The sequence below is a fragment of the Misgurnus anguillicaudatus genome, chromosome 21, assembly GCF_027580225.2.
Source record: "Misgurnus anguillicaudatus chromosome 21, ASM2758022v2, whole genome shotgun sequence".
In the NCBI taxonomy this organism is placed as follows: domain Eukaryota; kingdom Metazoa; phylum Chordata; class Actinopteri; order Cypriniformes; family Cobitidae; genus Misgurnus; species Misgurnus anguillicaudatus.
In genome coordinates this window covers 35,756,628-35,777,309 of record NC_073357.2, presented here as the reverse complement: position 1 = coordinate 35,777,309, position 20,682 = coordinate 35,756,628, and the positions used below count along the sequence as shown (strand labels likewise).

General features: G+C 37.6%; 1 protein-coding gene across 1 annotated transcript; it reads right to left on the bottom strand.

Annotated features, from left to right (window-relative positions):
* Positions 1-105: 105 nt before the first annotated feature.
* Positions 106-16,278, bottom strand: dpep2 (dipeptidase 2). Its single transcript, XM_055205370.2, has 11 exons — positions 16,124-16,278; positions 15,205-15,353; positions 14,890-15,016; positions 14,583-14,712; positions 5,352-5,496; positions 5,175-5,244; positions 4,576-4,752; positions 2,653-2,737; positions 2,489-2,564; positions 2,216-2,351; positions 106-472 (listed from the first exon to the last, which is right to left on the bottom strand). The coding sequence occupies exons 2-11, from the start codon at positions 15,342-15,344 to the stop codon at positions 281-283; spliced, it is 1,278 nt and encodes a 425-aa protein (XP_055061345.1). The 5' UTR covers positions 15,345-15,353; positions 16,124-16,278; the 3' UTR covers positions 106-280.
* Between the last annotated feature and the right edge of the window lie 4,404 nt (positions 16,279-20,682).

Here is a 20,682-nt window from a genome sequence, read left to right as displayed (position 1 = left end):
ACATAGGCAGCTAACGTTACTTCATTTATCGAGTAAGGGCTCGAGTTGTTATAACTGCGAACCTACTATTGTGTTTCATTCAAGCACATGCAAGAATACAAAACCTTGAAGGAACATAAATATTTTAATTTAGTTATACAAATATAGAAGTTTGTTACTAGACCAAATTAATTTACTCTTATTTCAACCCTGGTCTTGCTGAGATTTACAGTACGTCAAGGCAAGACAAATTCTAGTCTGATTGTACTTGTATACCTGTATTCCTGGATGATGTATTGATTTAATATAAAAATACCTGCACAAAAAGTGGAATAAACCAGGCTAAAGCACTTACAGGCAGCAAAGGAGATTTTGTGTTTCGGCTACTCTCGGTCCTGACTGGAGGGGCCAGTATCACACGACAGCTGTTGTTTGCCTCCAGAAATGGGATTTCTACTTCAATTGGTGAAGTGTTATTCATATTATCACGTACCTGCACGTTAGAGAGAGAGAGAGAGAGAGAGAGAGAGAGAGAGAGAGAGAGAGAGAGAGAGAATGTGTTCATCATGTACATCCCCTACCCCAAAAATGCTCCATTTTGCCATTTTTCTAAATTTAATAAAAATTCAAACTAGAATGTGATCAGCATAAATCTATCAAGATGACAAAAGTGGACCACACCAGAATTCACCAAAGCAGTGTGATAAACTAGTGATGTCTTGTGACCTCAGATAAGCTGAAGTCATTTTAAACATGGGCATCGTTACCTCTAACTAATTTTTGACAGCTGTAAGTCAAAATCACAATGTAATAGCGGAGTAGAGACTGAGGACAAAGTTCATAAGAATGTCACCAGACTTATTCTAAGTGGCAGCATATAATCAGGAAACTGATGGAACTCAAAAGAACTCAGATGATTTAATTTTAACATCTTACAAAGAAATAAGAGACTTGAATGACACCGTACCGCAATGCAATTGGTAAGACTACGGGTTGTGCGGGAATTCTGTGAAATATTTAATAATAATAATGTTGCAATGATAATAAATAACTTTTCAAAGAAAACCAGAACTTTTGTTACAACACATTCTCACTTCCAAAGGCGTCAAAATCTGAAGCATGTTCAAACACCTTTTAGCCTCAGTATGAAGACGCGAAGGGTGCCCCTATGCGTCACTATATCGACGAAATGGGAACTCCGTTGCTTTCATGCTAATCCCTCAGCGTCGGATATAGACGAAAGGGAATCCCGGAAGGTGATGCCGTCACGTTATGCAACGATCGGCAGGATCATGCCGCTTCTAGACGGTAACTACTCAATTTTTTTTTCAATTTTTAAACCATTGTCGCTTGGGGTTGGGGTTAGAGTTCCGGTTTGGGTTAGAATGTCTTTATTGGTTTATACTTTTTGTCTTCAGATTTTTAAACCATTGTCGCTTGGGGTTAGGGTTAGAGTTGGGTTTGGGTTAGGATGTAATTTTATGTAACAGAAAGTCATTCTGGCCCCAACCCCAAGCGACAATGGTAAAAAGTTTGGAACAGGGGTTGAGTGGTTGCCGTCCAGAGGCGCCATTGTCCTGCCGATCGTCGCATGGCGTGGGGGCATCGCCTTCCGGGATTCCCTTTCGTCTGTGTCCGACGCTGAGAGATTAGCATGAAAGCAACGGAGTTCCCATTTCGTCGATGTGGTGACGCGTGGGGGCACCCTTCGTGTCTTCATGCTGGCGCTGAAGGCGTTTGAACATGCTTCAGATTTTGACGCCTTGGGGAGTGAGAATGGGTTGCTTATAGAGATACAGATGTTAATTGTGAATAAACATCAGGTCTCTTGAATGGTAGTACCAAAAACATGGTAGACAAATGCATATTGTCTTTTGTGTTAGACATGTAAAAATGAATGCATGCCTGTGGAACATTTCTCAACCAGAGTAAAGCATTCAACAGCCATGTGGTATAAGGGTTAACAAAGTATGTTATAAATGCTGTTGATTTGAGGTTTACCTCCAGTTATGATGTGTGCTATATGTGACCCTGTCTGTGAAATCCAGGCTAAAGTCTCATAATGCAATTTGATTTTTAATTTGAATCAGTGACTTACTCTGTCAATATTAAATATATCAAGATTATACTGTATTTTCACAGGAAGTTCTTTACATTATACGTAGATCAATTTTACGTAGAACAATAAATCCCACAAAACACTTATTTTAAATAGGATCATATGTTTAACACTGACCTTCTCAACCTTTTCAAACACTCTAAGAAAGTTCAGTCGTAAAACTCCGGCCAATTCTTCCTCAGTCCAGTTCCTTGATATCAGTTCGCTAATAAGAGCTGGATATTTAGAGACATCATCCAGGTCTCTAGGAAATCTGTAATAACACAGGCACACATAATACAGACATGTACAAACGCGCACACACATAATGATAAGAGCCTGCATGGATTATGTTAAGTTTCCTTTGTAAATATATGTACAGTATTGACTGGTGAGATGATTACTTCTTACCCAAGAGCACCATCAAAGTCTGCTCCAATCCCAATGCTTTCAGCTCCAATTACCCGCTTTATATGGTCAAAATGATCTAAAAAGCAATGTAAGATATCAGTTGAAAGAAATGTTTATGTACATAGAATGATGGACTAACATGCCCTTTTTACATAATGTCTCACCAGCCACCATAGAGACATTTGCCTCATTTGAACATGCTACAAAACTGCTGTAGAAGTTCACCATGATAAGCCCGCCATTTGTTTTCTAGGAAAACAAGGAAAAAACAAGTAATAACTGTTGATACTTGTTAAGACAAAGAAATAATATTTCTTGGCATCATCTAGGCCTATATTTGAACATAAAAAAATAAAATGTTTTATAGCTTTGTTGTACCTTATATTTTAAAGCCTAATACATAAATGACAACAATGACATAATTCAGTATTAGAGGTGCAGACTAATTTCCATGGTGGTCTTGCAATTCGCCAGCTAATCAGCTTGCACATCAGCGTAACTCAAACTAATGGGCTTTTCAGGTAATTCCTAGTCAATGGAAATACATGTTTCTTGAATGCTTTATTCTGATTTGAGAAATATTCCACAGGTGTTGATTATATATAAGTGAAATAATTGACTCCAGTCCTTAGAAAATAATGCACACCCGCGATGTAATGGCAGTCTGCTTCACGTGCCGCATTACCACCTTGAGGGTGCATTATTTTTAAAAAATCCACATCCCATCAATTATTCCTTACTTGTGCTGTAAGCAGTATGGTGCAAAGCACTATCAGAGCTCTAATAATCACCCACCTCCACCCCCAGCTCATCCTGTCTAGATCTCTTTATGTGACATTGTGCCCAACACTGCAGCAGCATCACTTTCATGCTTATTGTAGCATGTGTGTATTAGCATTAGCAAGTCTTCATACTTGCTCTGCAATAGCAGAAGCGGCAGTGTAAGCACATCAAGTCCAAAAACATTATTATAAAACGGCTCGTTCTGGTTCTTCATTCTGATTGGTTGAAACGCGTTCTAAGCCGTGATAAAATACCCCGGTAAACCCACGGTTCAGACCGGATCACAAGTATCACTGCGCCACTGTTGCTGCGTACTGATTTATGAAAATAAACACCACAGTCTTTAATCATATTTAAATTTTTCTACCTTTGCACAATTATGGCGATATCCAGATAAATGTCATAGATATTGTTGAGTCATTTCGTCAATAAAGAGAAAACGTTCTCTGGGTTGTTTTTGTCTTAAATGGATATTTCCGCTATTGTCCACTAGATGGCAATCTTACCCAACTTAAACACTGACGCATTTACTCAACACAACAGCGTTGTGGTGGATTTAGCGTAACGTGTGAGTTTTGATGGCTCTGAATCTGATCTCTTACAAAAGTTCTTCACAAAAATGGAATTATCTCCACTTTTGAAAATTTGAGAGGTGATAACTGATAAGAGAACAAATGAAGGTAGGATGAAACGGTTTTTGTTGTTGTTGTTGGAAAGCGGATGGTCTGTTCTTTCATTTGATATTTTATGTTTATTTAAAGAAGATAGTTTTTCTGTTAGGAATTAAACTAAAACTGGGTCGGGCAACTTAAAAAAAAAAAAACACTGACGGGGAAAGAGTTAAGCATGCTTCCAAGCATATTTGATCATCACTTCATCACTTCAGTTGCACGATATAAATGTTAATGTATATTTTAGATGAATGTTGATTTATAAAAATAAACACCACAGTCTTAAATTATATATTTTCATTGTGTCTTTGCTGCGTCTGTGTTGCTTGAGAATTGCGCTCTGTTGCAGCCACACTTGATTCTGAGGAACTACTTTGTTTGGCGGAAGAGCAATATTTGTACTAATATAATTACAACTTATTTGTGTTTCATTTTGTGAAACCCTGCTATGCATATGAAGTAACCGTTTTATAAACGCAATAAACCCCCGCTTCGCGTCGTGCCTAACAACGCCCCTTAGCTGTTATAAAATGCACTGGTAACCCACTGCTTCTTGGGGTTTATTGCTTTAACATGCCATGACCAACAGACTAAAATTTATAAAGGAAATAAATAAATAAAGGATGGTCTTACAAGCAGCATTAGCAGGTCGTCAGGTACATTGCGAATGTTGTTACAGACAGCATATGCTGAGGAGTGGCTGAAAATAACTGGGGCTGCAGAATGCTTCAATACTGCTCTGGCTGTTTCCCAGGAACTATGTGACAAATCAACCAGCATTCCCAACCTGTTCATTTCAGAAACCACAGCCTGAGGAAAGGAAGTAAAGTTACTGTACACAAACTAATCTAATCTTTGGTTTTTAATGTAACAATATACAATGCATTCGGACCACCTACATTTTATTTAAAATCTTGTTATGATGCAGCCTGATACTATTAATCGTTTAAAATCAATTTCTTCTGAATGCCCTGTATACCCAATTATATCACAAACTCAGCTACTAAACAATATTTGATGGACATCTTTAACTACTGTGCAAATAAAATGAAGAAATCTTTAACCTGAATACTTCTAAGACTAAAGGAAAATATTTTTTTAACAAAAAAGCTTTATAAAAGAATAAAGGGAGCTTTAAAGGCTTGACAAAGTGGTTCAACTAGCCTATCTTTCATTGAAGTTTACCTTAAAGTGTAATTTGCAATGAACATGTATACTCATAAAAATCTTACCTTACCAAATTCTGTCAGACTATTGTTCTTTCGCTGGTAAAATTGGTACAGTTTAGATGAGCTCTCAGCCCTACACATATGACATTATTAAAGTATATGAATTAAACTTGTGAAATATGACAAAAACAAAACATCTGTATGGGAATGTGAAACGTGTGTCTCTAGCAAGCAATTTACCATGGTGTGTTGCAAGTGTGTGTAAGGGCCATGGATCTTACTCCAAGCTGGTAGAACATGCGTAGTGCTGGTAAACTGCTGTCGATGGTGTGACCTCCCTCCACACTGATTAGACAGGCAATTTTTCCACTGGTCTTCTTCATTCCTCAAACATACAGTACAACATTTTTTATATAAAATATACAAATTATATAATTTACAGGATTGCATTTCCCGATAACAACATTTGCTTTTAGCATGCTACGAAGACACTTCTGGTTACTACTACCTTTTCTATGCTTGTTTCTTGAACTATACCTAGGGGTCTCCAACCTTTTTGTGATCAAGGACTACCACTATGGATAAATCTGGGGGCTCTTTTTTTTATATAGTCTACTCAAAACATTCATTCACACGGAAATTTGTGTTATGGGAGGGGCTTCTGCGCCTCTGCTTGCTCCCTGTAATCACGTGACTACTAGAGCAAGCTCCTTATTGGTTAATGTGGCGCGAATATCCGCCAAAGTTCAGATTTTTCAACTTGCACGTTTCCCGCAGCAACGCTCCCCTTGTGATGTCAAAAGGGGATATTACCGCTCCTTAATCTGCACTATCCAACCACAGCACTGCCAGGTCCGGACCGTAAAGTCCGGACCGTAAAGTTATAAGAGGCTCGGGGGTTACCTCGTCAGAAAAGCCGGGGCGGCAAGGCCCGGTCTCGGTGTGTCAAACTCATCATGACACACAAAGATTCCAGTGTAAATTGTGATGTAGCAGTTTCAACAATACACTCGTTTTCCCAGGACAATGCTAACATATTCCCGTTATAAAACATTTTCAAACGCATTATTTTCGCAAATTACAGAAATTAAGACCCGGCGGGGGATGTATACTGCTTGTGGGCCGCGTGCTAATTGCTAGAAGCTAGCGGGAGGTCCGGACCATAACAGTTTTTAGAGGCTCTGGGGTTAGCCTTGTCAGAAAAGCCGGGGCGGTAAGACCCGGTCTCGGTTAGTTTGGCAAAACACTTTTAGTTTGGCAAAGCACTATTACTTAGTTCTTGTAGAATTGTAAAATAAAACCGTTAAATTTTTTTTAAACTTTCCAAACCACGCTGCAAACTATTTAAGTTTTCTTAGTATTGCAATAATGTTTTATTTAAGTAATGTTTGGGGATTTTACCTGTGTAATGTCAGGGATACCGTATGCGATTTCAGCGATATCATGCTCACACAAATGCCAGCTCACACGGTATGAGTGAATTATACTGTATGCGATGTAAAGCCAAAGATTGTGTGCTCACACTATTCGGTCAGATTGCCAAGCTTCGACTTGACAACTCACACTGCATTTCTGAAATAAACATGTGGGACACCCAAACCCTAAAGTGTGGCTGTTTCCTGTTTCAGAAGAATCACACATTCCTAGGAAATGCACTTTCTTTGCAATATATGTTATTCTGTGTGCTGAAGCGTGCAGGCAAACACGCATCATTGAATGATACCGTGGGCAGGACTTACAGCAGGACAGAATGTCAGTTATATATACTGTACAGTGTAGGCACACTTTTTAAGAAAAAGTAGAAAGAGAAGAAATATCCTTAAATAATTAATGACTGCATAACAGCATTGCAAGAAAAAGTATGTGATTTCATGTTTTTCTGAATAAATTTGTCATAAAATGTGACCTGATTTTCATCCAAGTCAAGGGTATCTTTCATGTCTTTATTAAACACACTCATTTAACATTCAAAACGGTGGTGGAAAAAGTAAGTGAACCCTTAGAATTAATAACTGATTGACCCCTCTTGGTAGCAATAACCTCAACTAGGCGCTTCCTGTAGCTGTGGATCAGACCTGCACATTGTTAATGAGGAATTTTAGGCCATTCTTCCAGGCAGAACTGCTTTTGCTCTGTCATATTTATTGGCCATGTGTATGTCCCTCTTCAAGTCATTTCATAGCATCTCTATTGGGTTGAGTTCTGGGCTCTGACTTGGCCACTCCAAAAGGTGGATTTTGTTTTTCTGAAGCCATTCTGTTGTGAACTTTCTCTGGTGTTTTGGGTCGTTGTCCTGTTGCATCGCCCACCTTCTACACAGTTCCAGCTGACGTACAGACATTCTCACATTATTTTAAAGAATTGATATTCTTGGGAATTGATCTTCCCCTCACTGATTGCAAGCTGGTAAAGGCCCTGATGCAGCAAATCACGCCCAAATCATGATGTTTCCTCCACCATACTTTACAGTTTGGATGATGTTTTCATGATGATAGGCCGTGCCCTTTCTACGCCAGATGTACTGCTGTGGAATGTCAATGTGCTCTTTTGCAAACGTCTGGCATGCACCAATGTTCTCCCTTCGTGGGGTCCTGCCGTGGATACCCTGCTTGTTCAGTGTTTTATGCACCGTAGACTCATGAACAGAGATGATAGCAAATTCCAATACTGCAGGGTCATAGACTAACTTTTTTCACTGGTTGCATTGGTGCGCTTTTTTTGTGCACCCAAATTTTTGACACAGTTTTACAGGCACCCAAACCTGTTAACCCGCACAAGGACGCGGGCATCCTGAAGGGCTCTTTATTTACATTAATTAAAATTTACTTTTAGTTTAAATGTACTTACCTCAAACAACTATACAGTACATCATTAAAAATAGTTAAAGTTTAAGATTCAGTTTTTGACCTTTATTTTATTCTGAAAATCCTAAAGTGACAATAATGTCTTCGTTTTTGTCAGGAGTTTACAATTTTTTTATACCACGGGTCTGTTGAATGCTGCATTCTGATTGGCTGAGAAATGTTCTATGGGTGTTGATTATTTTTCTGTAAACCGCACACCTAATTTTTCAAATGTCTTAAAAATAGGCACCAGAGCAATGTTTGTGGTAACCGTGGTATAAGCGGAATAATTGACTCCGGTCCTTTGAATTATTTGAAAATAATGCACACCTCCGCTTCGCCTCGTGCCGCATTATTTTCTTATAATTCAATGGCCCGTTGTCAATTATTCCTTACGTATTTAATTTGAGTATTTCATTTGAAATATGACCCTTAGTCGCAGTTATTGAGAAAAATTATCTTGCATGGTCCTCATGAAAGCACTCGACACAACAACGTCCATTTTGGGCTTTTAATTCAAAGTGTGCATATTTGGAGAAATGTTGATAAAAAAATTTTGTCCAATTTCTGCAGGGAGAGGTAATATTTAATCCATATTTACGTTCAAACCATTTATGTTCTGGCTCCGGACCAGCGGCCTAATGTACAAAGGCTTGCGTTGAATTCATACTAAAACATTGCGTAGAGGAAAAGCTGTAAATGTGCGTACGCACCAAAAAAAATATGATGTATAAATCTCTGCATACGCAGGATTCCACATATATTCTCTTTGTTCATCCCAATTGACGTGAAACTGAGCGCACATGTACGAGCACAACACCACACCCTGTCTCCTCCCTCAATTTAATTAATTTAAATATGGTAATTAGTCCAATTTGGCAAAAGAAAGCTGCAAGAAAATGGCTAAAGCAAGCAAGAAATGAAAATTTCACTGAAAATTAATGTTGGTCCTACTATCAGAGATACTTTTGGAACTTTGTCCTCCAGAATTAATAACAAAAGAAAAAAGATTGGAAGGAGTTTGTCTGATGCCATTAACGCGATGGGATCTGAGAGTCGCACCGTAAATGAACTTAAGAAGAAATGGTCTGATATAAAGGTGGCAGTTAAGCGGAGAACTGCTGCACACCGACAAGTGGGCAGAACAGGCAGTAGTACAGGGGCCGATAAACTTACACCCTTTGATCAGAGAGTTGCCTCTATTGTAGGAGACACAGAATCGTAACCATTGATGTGGGAGACTCGGATTTACTACAGGACTGCCAAAAAGGTGATTTCAAATTTATTTCCTTAACTTTGATACATATAGCTTACCAGCCAACATTTAATATTAAAATGCATGCAATGTAGCTGACGAAAAGTACACCAGATACTTTACGTATCCATTGCATTTATTGCAAATGCGTGTACCCATTAATGAGGAACAGACTCAAATTACTGTTAACATATGCCTGTGTTTATTTGGACTTAGGAACCGCAGGAACAAAAGCAGGAACCTCCACTGGCACGCACTCAGAGTCTGCACCACCCAGGCATGGATTAACGCACGGGCCTACTGGGCACTTGCCCAGGGCACTGGGCCAGCAGGGGGCCCTGTCAAATTTACTGTGTCTATTCTTTTCAAGTAAATATTTTAATTTTATTTTCAGTAAAATTTTGTTAAATATTGAGGAATAATGGAATGTTTTTTGCAGTTGCAAAGTATTAACTAGTAAATAAATCAAATAAATAATTTTAATGTATTGCTGCGCTGTTGAAAGGGACATCTAGAGGCGAGTGAAAAGCATTGCGTAATATAAAAGTCACGCGTAAGAAGACGGTTACTCAAAAACCAAAACAAAAATGAGTTTAAAAACACAACCAAGTGGATCAATGAAAAGAAAGCACAAAGGAACAGCTTTTCCTCACCATGCCAGTCAGCAATTGTGAAGGAGAATGTTCATTTTCTTTAATGGCAAGAGTAAAAAACGAACTAAGAAGCAAAATGTGTAAAGGACGTCTTTAATGGCCATTGAATGTGATCTTGTGAGGGAACTGGATTTTGATGATGTGGTGGAAGCGTTTTCTCTGAGGAAATCGAGAAAGATACCCCTCAGCTAAGGTAAATTTAAACCAACTTTTTTTTTAAACCAAACTTTTTGTTCTAAGCTAGGGGCTGGACACACCAAAGCTTTTACGCACGCGGCCGGCGCATGTTTTCAATTGATTCCAATGGAAACTCTGCGTTTTTCAAATAAGCAAGCAGCTAGTGGGTTTTATTCGCGCTCAGCGCTGAGTGTCGAGAGTTCAAAAATATTCAACTTTGAGTGAAAAGCTCCACTCGTCTTTTTGATGGAGTATGTTGTACAGTATGTTGACAGATACTGGTGAGATATAAATAAACCAATTTGTGGTGTGAAAATACAGAATATTGTGTGCATTCTCTCCCCGCGTATTAGTGCCATTGTTAATCCTGTATTATGGGGCACACAGGCAGAGGCGAACCAACACCCGAGCCCCGTGCACACAGGTGCAACGCTGTTGCCCAAAAAATTGGTAAAGGGGGCCTTTGAGACATCTGTGCCCAGGGCACATCATCGCCATAATCCGTCCCTGGCACCACCCCAGCAGCCAGAGCCCATTCAGTCCAGTGTCTCCAGCGTTTCTAATTGTACCTCCAGTGCTTAAGCCCGTCCATCTGGCCGCGTCTTGACACATGCTGTTCTGGAGCACAACAGCAAATTGTTAGGGCCATTAGAGAAATTAACAATCACCTGAAAAATGTCACTGATGTCGTAGCCGATGGTGTAGTGGGTAGCGCTCTGACATTTGGTGCTTTTGCACTTTCAGAGACCCGAGTTCGATTCCCGGCTCATGGTCTTTGCCGATCCCATACCCCTCTCTCCTCCCTGTACTTTCCTGTCCTTTCCTCATAGTTAATAATAAAGGCAAAAAAAGTCACTGACGCACTCACAGACATAAGTCATTCATTAAAGGAATTGGTCAAAAAATGAACTTGAAAATGAAAGCTGGTATACGCTGAGTTTTTGTGCGATGTGTTGATATGTGAGGCCCCAGGGCTTAACATAACCTGGAAGGTTGATGGCTTCTTGTCAGACCACTGGTTATGATTAATCCCTCGAACGGCTGGTCACACTGGTGCGACATAATTTTTTTTTAAGTCATACCATTGAGAAATGAGGTGATGCCTTCAAATCTTTGGCTGTCATTCAGGGCTGTTTCTTTACCTCATTCATGTGTCTTTGTTGTGCTCTTGGTGTTATTTTGAATAGACGCCCACTTGGTAAAGTACCAACAGCCCAAAGCGTCTCCATTAGCAGATTGTTTGCCTAACTGTAGACTGGTGAATTTCTAAAGTCTATGAAGTAACTTTGTAACCCTTTCCAGCTTTATGTAAAACAAAAAATTTTGATCGTAGCTCCCCTGAAGCTCTTTTTGGTGAGGCATGGCTCACATAATCGTGTTCTTTTTGTGCATAGCAAACACCAAAAGTTTAAGGGGTTTTATCAGTCAATGTAGCTGTCGTCCACACCTCCAAACGTATAGAGGGTATGCACGTGACGTCACTTTCGGCGAAAGTGCCTGCGGTTACGGCCACTGAGTGGCAAAGACAGAGCGGCAGAATTTGTGCAAGGGGAAAACGCGTCTAAATGGGAAACAGCTGTTGAGCGATAGACTGTACTAACAGATTAACAAGAATTCAGAGTGTTTTACAGACTGCCAAAAAACACAGAAAGGAGAAGTAAATTGATCGTTCATGACAATGTCCACAGACCACAGGTTGACAAGTTGCTACTGTAAGGTCACTATCAAGCAGAGGTTTTACTTTCTACTTAAAGTATTTTTTCAAGTATTTGTATTTTATCCGCGTTTTTCTTTGGAAAACACATTCCAAAGCATATTATCATAATTCTTACTCTATTACATTTCATAAATACAACTTTTTGTTTTACATTTAATATTTAAGTACATCTACGTGCTTTTAATCAAGTACAAGTACACAATTTTAACGTAATTAGGTATTAAATAAATTTTAATATGCAATATTATAGAATACACAGTATGATTATATGCTTTAGAACAGGGATGGGCAACTTCGGTCCTGGAGGGCCGGTATCCTGCAGAGTTTAGCTCCAACTTGTCAAAGTTTCTAGTATGTCTTGTAAGACCTTAATTGACTGCTTCAGGTGTGTTTAATTATGGTTGGAGCTAAACTCTGCAGGACACCGGCCCTCCAGGACCGAAGTTGCCCATCCATGCTTTAGAATGTAGTGAGGAAAAAAAAATTCCAATACAAACACCCAAATGAAGCACAGATGCTTGGAAAATGTAACTGATGTAACAAAGTATTGTCCACGTCTGCTATCAAGTCCAACTAAATTCAATTTAAGCTGATAATATTCAGTTTTACTTGCATTGAAAACCAGCCATTTTGTTGAACGTTTGCCACTCAACAGGGCGTGCTCTGGCGTGGTCACGTGGAAAATTGACATCAATGCATACTCTCTATAATCTCTATAGACTTCAGGTGTGCTAAAACTACAATTAGCTTTATTGAGGTCAATAACTCAAGGGTTCACATACTTTTTCCACAAGCACTATGAAGTTTTTTGTTGTTCTCAATAAAGACGTGAAAGATCAGAATGTTTTGTGTAATTATTTTAGACACATTCTTTTTGTCAAAACCCTTGACTTGGATGAACATCAGATCACAGTTTATGACAAATTTATTTTAGAAAACAATGAAATTCTAAAAGGTTCACATACTTTTTCTTCCCACTGTAGATGGTGTGATATGCACACTGGATGCACAGTGCCAAAAAAAAAACAAAGAAAGAAAGTTTTGGGTAGTCGGTTAGGTGTTTTAACTATGCAAACCCCTCAAGAGGAGCGACCAATATTTCTGACATGTCAGAAAAGTATCTGACAGTCTGATTTCGGTCGGGAGAGGTTAATTCTCCATGTACACTGTGTGACAACACCACACAACAAAAATACTATTTAGCCCAACTTAAAAGAGTCCAACATCTTAAAACCTAACAGGTAACTTAACTCAAACCATTTAAAGGAACAGTATGTAGGATTGTGGCCAAAACTGGTATTGCAATCACAAAACTTGTGGGTAAAACTGGTACTGCAGTCACACAACTGGTGGCCAATATACAAAATGACAACATAAACATCAGTTGAGGGCTGCAACTCCACTTTTTAAATGACAATATCCTGGCCAGACCACTGTTGTGATTGATATAAGTATTTGAAATGAAAATTATATCTTAATGTCTAGTGACATATCAGGGCCATATTATGATTAATTAATATACATTTCTTACATACTGTTCCTTTAAGTAAACCGGTTGCATTAGACCATTTAAGTTTTAAAACACATACATTTAAGTACTGTGAACTTGAGTTATGTGCATTATGCACTTATATTTAAGTAGTGTGAACTTAAATATAAGTGCATAACTGCTTCTGACTCAATTTGTTTAAGTTCACAGTACTCAAATGTATGTGTTTTAAAAATAATGCAACCGGTTTGCTTGAATGGTTTGGGTTGAGTTAACTTTTAAGTTTTACAGTGTAGAAATAAGCTTAAATTCACAGTGTATATCTGGCTTAAGCGGGGCACGTAGTTAAAAGTTTGGGAACCCCCTGCTCTAGTAAACACAAGCTCAGGGAACAATTTTGTTAATTGTAATGTTTTGAATATGGCCATTTACAACATCCTCTCCGGAAACAAACTTCCGTAGTCTTTTTAAAATGATAAAGACACTTTTATGTCATTTAGATTTCCAGGCCATTATGAATGCATCAACAAAGCCACAGTAACAAACAGAAAAAACAAAAAAGACGATACACAAACCATTGTGTATGCAACCAAACCCATTGTGTACACAACCCAAACCAAACACAACAAATGTTTTTATTATTAAGTTAGATATGCTCTGAGAAAATAATACATCTAATACAACAGGTAAAAAACAAGAAAGCCTTCTAAAGGGCCGTTCACATTATAACGTTAACTATAACAATAACTATATTAGCGTCCACATCACAAGAGGAGTAACAAAAACTTTATACTCACGCAAAATCACTTGCCTTTAATGGCATTAACTAGTATTGCATATGTCTTGTAATAAAAACTTTAGCAATTGTTTCAAATGTCACTAAATATTTAAATATGCTGTTCTTGTTGCATTTCCACAGCAGGTAACCAGCATTTGTCCTCAACACGCATTTTGCGTAATTCTAAACAGCGAATCTAGTAGTTTGTGTAATATTTTGGTTTTTGTCGTAGAAAAAAAGATTACGTAGTGAATTTTACAGCAACTGCATTAACGCTGTATACCGAAATCTTGAAATCAAATAGATTTGATTCATCGTTCATCAGGTGGGGAAAAAACGCCTAGAAAGTGATCCCAATAATAATATTGTTCATTGTATATTTATCGTTGTTGTGGTGTGAACTCCGCTATTCTCTTTAATATAAAACGATTTTAAACAAAATATTTTAATAGTTATCAGTATCTTTATAATGTGAATGGCCTTTAAGCCTTGCCAGGTTTGGGTCAGCAGTTTTCTTTTATAGTATATCCTCTATAAAAGGATACTTAGGTTTTATTACCTTCAGCTGTGGTAACCAGTTCCAGTTCTTTGTTTTCAGTACATAGACGACGAATAACATCAATCTGTTCCAAGGTCAGTCTGACCGCATCCTTGTCTTGAGCTGTACACAACACGTATGCTGCAAAGACCTAACAAACATAAATTTCTTACATCTCACAGAATGACTAACAATCCAACAAATCTCTCTCTCTCTCTTTTAGGATCTTCTTAGTTACAATATAACACTTGGCAGACAGTTTCATTGTAAAATTATTAGGAAGGAGAACTATGTACTATTTTTGTTAGGATAAACCAGGAAAAAATACCTGTCCTCCTACATGACCAGCAGTGAGGCGACTGATATCTGTAGCTACACGAGGAATGTTGTGTGAATCAAACAGTCTCAGGTTGTTGTTATAATGTATCCTCAGACGCAAAGCCAAGTCATTGTGTCTGAACAAAGAAAACATTAACCAGTATTATAACTATCAAAAATGCTGCAACACAGGCATCTGTTTGATACTTAAATTCTCCTCTGCCTGCCATGATGTATGCTACTAAGCATTTCCAGCTCTGAATTCTTCTCATAGTTATGTTTATTGCACAGACAAAAAGGTAAAAAAGTGAAAAGTAAGTCCTACCCATCAATTAGTGGATATTTGGTCATTATATCCCGTGCCCTACTGGTTTCAGATATGACTCCATGAAGAAGTGAGAGACGGATGAATATGAACAACTGTATCCGTGGACCACTGATACCTCCGTTATTATATATCAACATTCTACAGTACTGATATTAAAAACAAGTGATTAACGTTTTGTTGTCATGAAAATGGCAAATGTTTAAAAGAGCATTTTAAATAGATTTCACTTTTTTGACTCAAAGCATTCATCTTAAAATACATATTAAGAAATGTGTTGGGGAGACCGGAGCTACTTTTTCTATTTTCCTTTTTAAAAGGATTCATAAACCTCATAAAAATGTAACAACACGGTCAGTACTGACCAAGGAGTGTTAACCCACACAACAAAAATACTAGTGAATGTTCAGTATTTACTAAAGTACTAGTATTTTTCACCTACCATGGTATTAGTTAAAAGTTAACACTACACAATAGTGTAGGTATAACAGTGTAGTAATTACTGTAATCTAGTGCTCTATACTACAATTTACTATAGTAAATACTAACTTATACTACAGTATTTTTTCATGTGGGATATTTTAAGTTTCTTATATGCACAAAATGTCACATTGAATTTTTGATGTGGCTCAGGCATTCAACAGCAATACAATAGGCTAATACAATAAAAGAGACAAGTAAACAGTAATTGTGAAAAAATAAAAACGAAATACACAATTATGAAAGCAAGACATCAGGCTATGTCTATACAGTGAGGCGTGTCAATCCCCTCATGAGGAATATATGACTGGAGTAAAAATCCACTACTCCCGTTATGTCAAACGCGCCCGACTTGGTATTAATAACACGACCAACTTTAAAAGGCTTTAAGAGCCCATTTGTAAAATGTACATATTGTCCAAATAACAGCATTACTCACCGTTTGGGCAGGCTTGCTTTAAAGCACTCATCGACATACACTACTGTAAAAAGATAATCAGAGAGTGCGTTTGAAGCAGTGCGTCTTTTCTCCGGAACTTGTGAAGACAAGGACTTGCCCAAGTATTGCTTTTCTTAATTTAAAACACATAATGCCTGCCATCGGACAAATGCCGCCCTCTACTGAGTGCTTTAAGTAGGCACATAAACAGTGCCAGATGTGGACTGTAATTGCAGGCACGTAAATGCCTTTGGGCAGCTGTATTCTGCCTGATTTTATCACGTTTTGACAAAATGATAAACAGACAATATAAGACAATAACAAACACAGTGTTTATAATTTAGGTTGGTAACTGAATGTCAACAGTTGATTATACTGATCCATCAGCCATCTTAATGCCATAGATATAAATTACTTTTTGCAGATGTCCATTTTACAATGTCAACCAGCTTAAACTAAATCTCTTCTTTTACGTTTACGTCATAGGTAGTTAGTTACATAAGCTGGGCTGTTACAAAAAGCATCTGGATAGGCCTAGCCTACTGTATGAAATGCAGTCAGTGGTTGGGCTAAACCTCATTGACTACTTGGGTGGGTCAACTTAAGGAAACTTCCTGACTCTACCTACATTTCTGATCCCTTTGTAATGGCATGTCTGTCTGCAGTACAACTTTTTAGAAAAATACACACATTAAATTTGGTGCCAAACACCTATTCTTCAATTCGGACAAATATTGAATGCCTCAATAAATCAATGAAATCAAATACTGTATGTGTGCATGCATATACATAATGGGTCAGTTTCCTGGATATGGTTTAGAATAATCCAGGACTAGGCCTTAGTTACAGTATATTAGGATGCTGCATCTTGAGACAAAACAATGAAACCGATATATGCTAAGTATCAGTACATAAGGTTTTAAATTAAGGCAGCTCATGCTTTTAAGTCTAGGACTACCCATAAGTGTCAGAAATGGGAGGCTAGCACTAAATGATTTTTGTCTGACCAAAGTGTCATTAAGGAGATACAAGAATAAAACATTTTGGTGTGTAATGTTGCCTGTAGCTACTGAAAAAAAGATAATGGTTTTGAATCCTGGAACACACATGTTGATTAAAAATTTATAGCTTATAAAAAGCACTGTAAGTCGCTTTAGATAAAAGTGTCTGCTAAATGCATAAATGTAAGTGACAGTAAAAAGTTTTAGTACAGCAGCTGGACCATTATAATCATTATTATACCGTTATGTAATCATTATATAACCAATATAGTCATTATTATCACTCAGCGCTGCATCAAAGTTTGTATTCTGATGAATTAAATTTTTTGTGCACAAGTATTTATTGTAATCAGATTACCTTTTCACTGCATTGTTTCTGGTGAAGTCCATGTTTGTGGAAAAGGTGCCTGCATGGCAGTTTGCTTGCTGTATTCATGCTGTCGTAGCCAGCTTCTACCGAAAACATGCCAAAAGGCATTGTGATGTCAGAGGCCCATTTTTCCAGTGTATTAGAGCAAATTATAAATGAAGAGATGTATAACCTCTGTTATCTTATTATGCATTGTTAAATACAAAAATAAGTCAGCACACAGCATAATAATATGGAGAACCTTAGATGAACATTTAAGTATGTTCTAGCACATCACAACTTATATAATATATTTTGAATACTTTGCAAATTTAAAACAACTATAACCATATGACAAAATATTAATAATTTAAAAGTTAATACAAAGCTGTTTTAGCTATGCATAATAAATTATTTAAATGATTAAGTGCTTTAAAATCAGCTTATAAAATTACACTGCAGCAGGGGAGACCAGGGCTGGTTGTCTCATGGGTTGGTTGTCACACTGCTTATTTCAGACATACTACATGGCGCTGTGGTACAATTTTGATATCAAATTGTTAGCCTTTAATAGCTTACTCATTTGCACTTGTAATTTTGCTGAGCAGACACAAAACATTGAGGTTAGGAGACATTTTTTTATTTTTATGGTCAAAGTAAATTTTCATGTTGGTGTTGTTTTTGTGTTGAGATCTTGTAGGAGGATATTAGTCATTCAAAAACAAAACACTCATTAAAAAGCCAAAAGAAGTAGCTTTATTTTGAGTCATCTTTTAGCTATCAAGTTAAAGCCGTGTGGCAGCTAGCTTAGCATGTTTGTCAAGAAGTCAGTTGGGGATGGTTTTCACATAGCTTGCGGGGTTGGTTGTCACATGTGAGTATTGGACATGTAGACCTTTTAAGACTGTTGGTCTGTTTGTTTGCTGTTAAAATAAAATAAATAAAGAGGTTTTAACACTAAAAAATATTTCATTTTATTTCTCAACACAGTAGACAATTCAAGTAACTGATCACCCACTTTAATCTCATTGTTTAAACATAAGGGGCATTGATGACAACTATCATAGGGGTGGTATTCATATTAAAACTTATTTGCAGTTTCTATCTTAAAAAACTAAAAAATTACACATTATCTTTTCAGATCCCAATTTATCACCGAAATCCTATTGAACCACTATAGGGACAACCGACCCCATACCCGTGACAACCAACCCTGTGTGGGGTTGGTTGTCACATTGTGTCAGAGTGTCTTTGATGGTTAATTACTTCCTGTTACAATACATTATAAAAGTAAACAGTATACACATTTAAAGCCAAGACCCCAAGCTTTCATTTCATATAGGAATTACTGCTGAAAGATTTTTTGAAGATGAGCAATTCATGATAAATGGTGTGATCAACAGTTAACAGATATTAATTACAGTGGAAAGACCTTGAAATGCTTCTGCCTCTGACTTTAAAAAAGGTTACTGTTATTTATGATTTCACTGGTAAATGTTGAATCTGTAAATATTTTTAAGGTCTATGCTTTACGGTTTGAACTCTGAAACACACCAAATACTTGAACTGTTCTTCATGCAGTTCACTAGATCGTCTGCGCATTCAGATCCTAGTGATTAATGGTAAATGAACTTGGCTTGCTGTCCTCGAAGGGAGCTCTGCACCAGAGCTCTGAACCTTCAGATAGAGTGAACCTGAGGCCGGGGCTTGAGCCCCAAGTTCAATCCTCCCTGCAAAAGAACTGCACAAAGGAAAAAAAGGAGCAGTGAAGGAGGAGATGTGCGGAGGGAGGGATGGCGGAAAAATTGCAGCTGGACATGAAGGCCTGAAGATGGCCTTATATACGCCCATAATGATGACTGACAGGCCTGAATGTTTAGGCTCCTCCCAAACTAAATAAATCTTTGGCTTCCCCAGAGTACATATGTAAAGTTTTAGCTCAAAATATCATATAGATAATTTATTATAGCATGTTAAAAGTGCCATTTGGAAGGTGTGAGCAAAATGTGCTGTTTTGGGTGTGTCCTTGAACGTGCAAATGAGCTGATCTCTGTACTAAATGGCAGTGGCGTGGTTGGATAGTGCAGATTAAGGGGCGGTATTTTCCCCTTCTGACATCACCGTTACTGGGTTGCTGTTATTCACATTTTCTAGGTTGATAAAAGCACTGGGGACCCAATTATAGCACTTAAACATGGAACAAGTCAAATTTTCATGGTATGTCCCCTTTAAATAGTCTTAATTCACCTTGATCCAACGTTGATCGGACATCAAAATCCAACACAAATGGATACAGAAATCTGACAACATAAAAGTTTTTTTCCAGTATAAGTCTGTGTACATTTATTATGAAATAGCTTACAACCTGAAGGGTTTCTGCAGATATTAAAATAGTCTTAATTCACCTTGACATCTGCTTAAAATGACTCATGAGCTCCTCTCATTGGTCACTAAACACATTAATTAGCTCAACAACAGTCTGTGATTGGATGTTATACTCAACACTGGAAAAACTACGCAAAAAGAAATATAAATGCAACATTACTGCTAAATGTTATTTTGTAATTGTCATTTTGGATTCATTTTCACGTCTTATTTTTATTAAGATTCAGTTTTGTGCAGAAGCATTTTTACATTATTATCTTTTAACAATATTTTTTTTCTCTAATTGTATAAAAATGTAGCAAGTCCCAGGATGCATGTGCAAAACACGACTTTCAACAAGTATCTCATAAACACACGATGAGTGTGCCACCTAGTGGTCAAAAGTTACCATGACATGACAGGATAGATCCTGGAGGCCGAACCGATCTGTTGTGATAATGTGCTAGTGAATTAAATGGCAAGAATGAACTTGATTTTAAAGTCATATTTTTGTCTTATTATTTTATTTGCATTTAACAATAAACTAAAAAATATAGGGTGCCTTCAGTGTACTAAACACCCACCATATAGAGAACAAATTCCAAGTGATTCTCTGGAGGTAACCAATATAAAATTACTTTGGACAAAAAAAATGAATGCGGACACAAAAACTAGAATGTCTTGTCTTTGGTCATTAAAACACACACAAAAATTGTGAATTTAAACTTTTCTGGGCTGTTAAACATACTGTACATGTTCCGGCCAGCAGATGGCAATGTTGTCCACAGACAAACACCGATCAACCGTCATTCACGAGCTCATACACCTGCTCCGCCAAAATATAG

Coding starts and splice junctions, on each gene's coding strand:
- dpep2 (XM_055205370.2), bottom strand. CDS start 15,344: ATGTTGATATATAATAACGGAGGTATCAGTGGTCCACGGATACAGTTG. Junction 14,713..14,889: donor CTGGTCATGTAGGAGGACAG/GTATTTTTTCCT, acceptor TATGTTTGTTAG/GTCTTTGCAGCATACGTGTT. Junction 5,497..14,582: donor ACTGGTTACCACAGCTGAAG/GTAATAAAACCT, acceptor TGTATGTTTGAG/GAATGAAGAAGACCAGTGGA.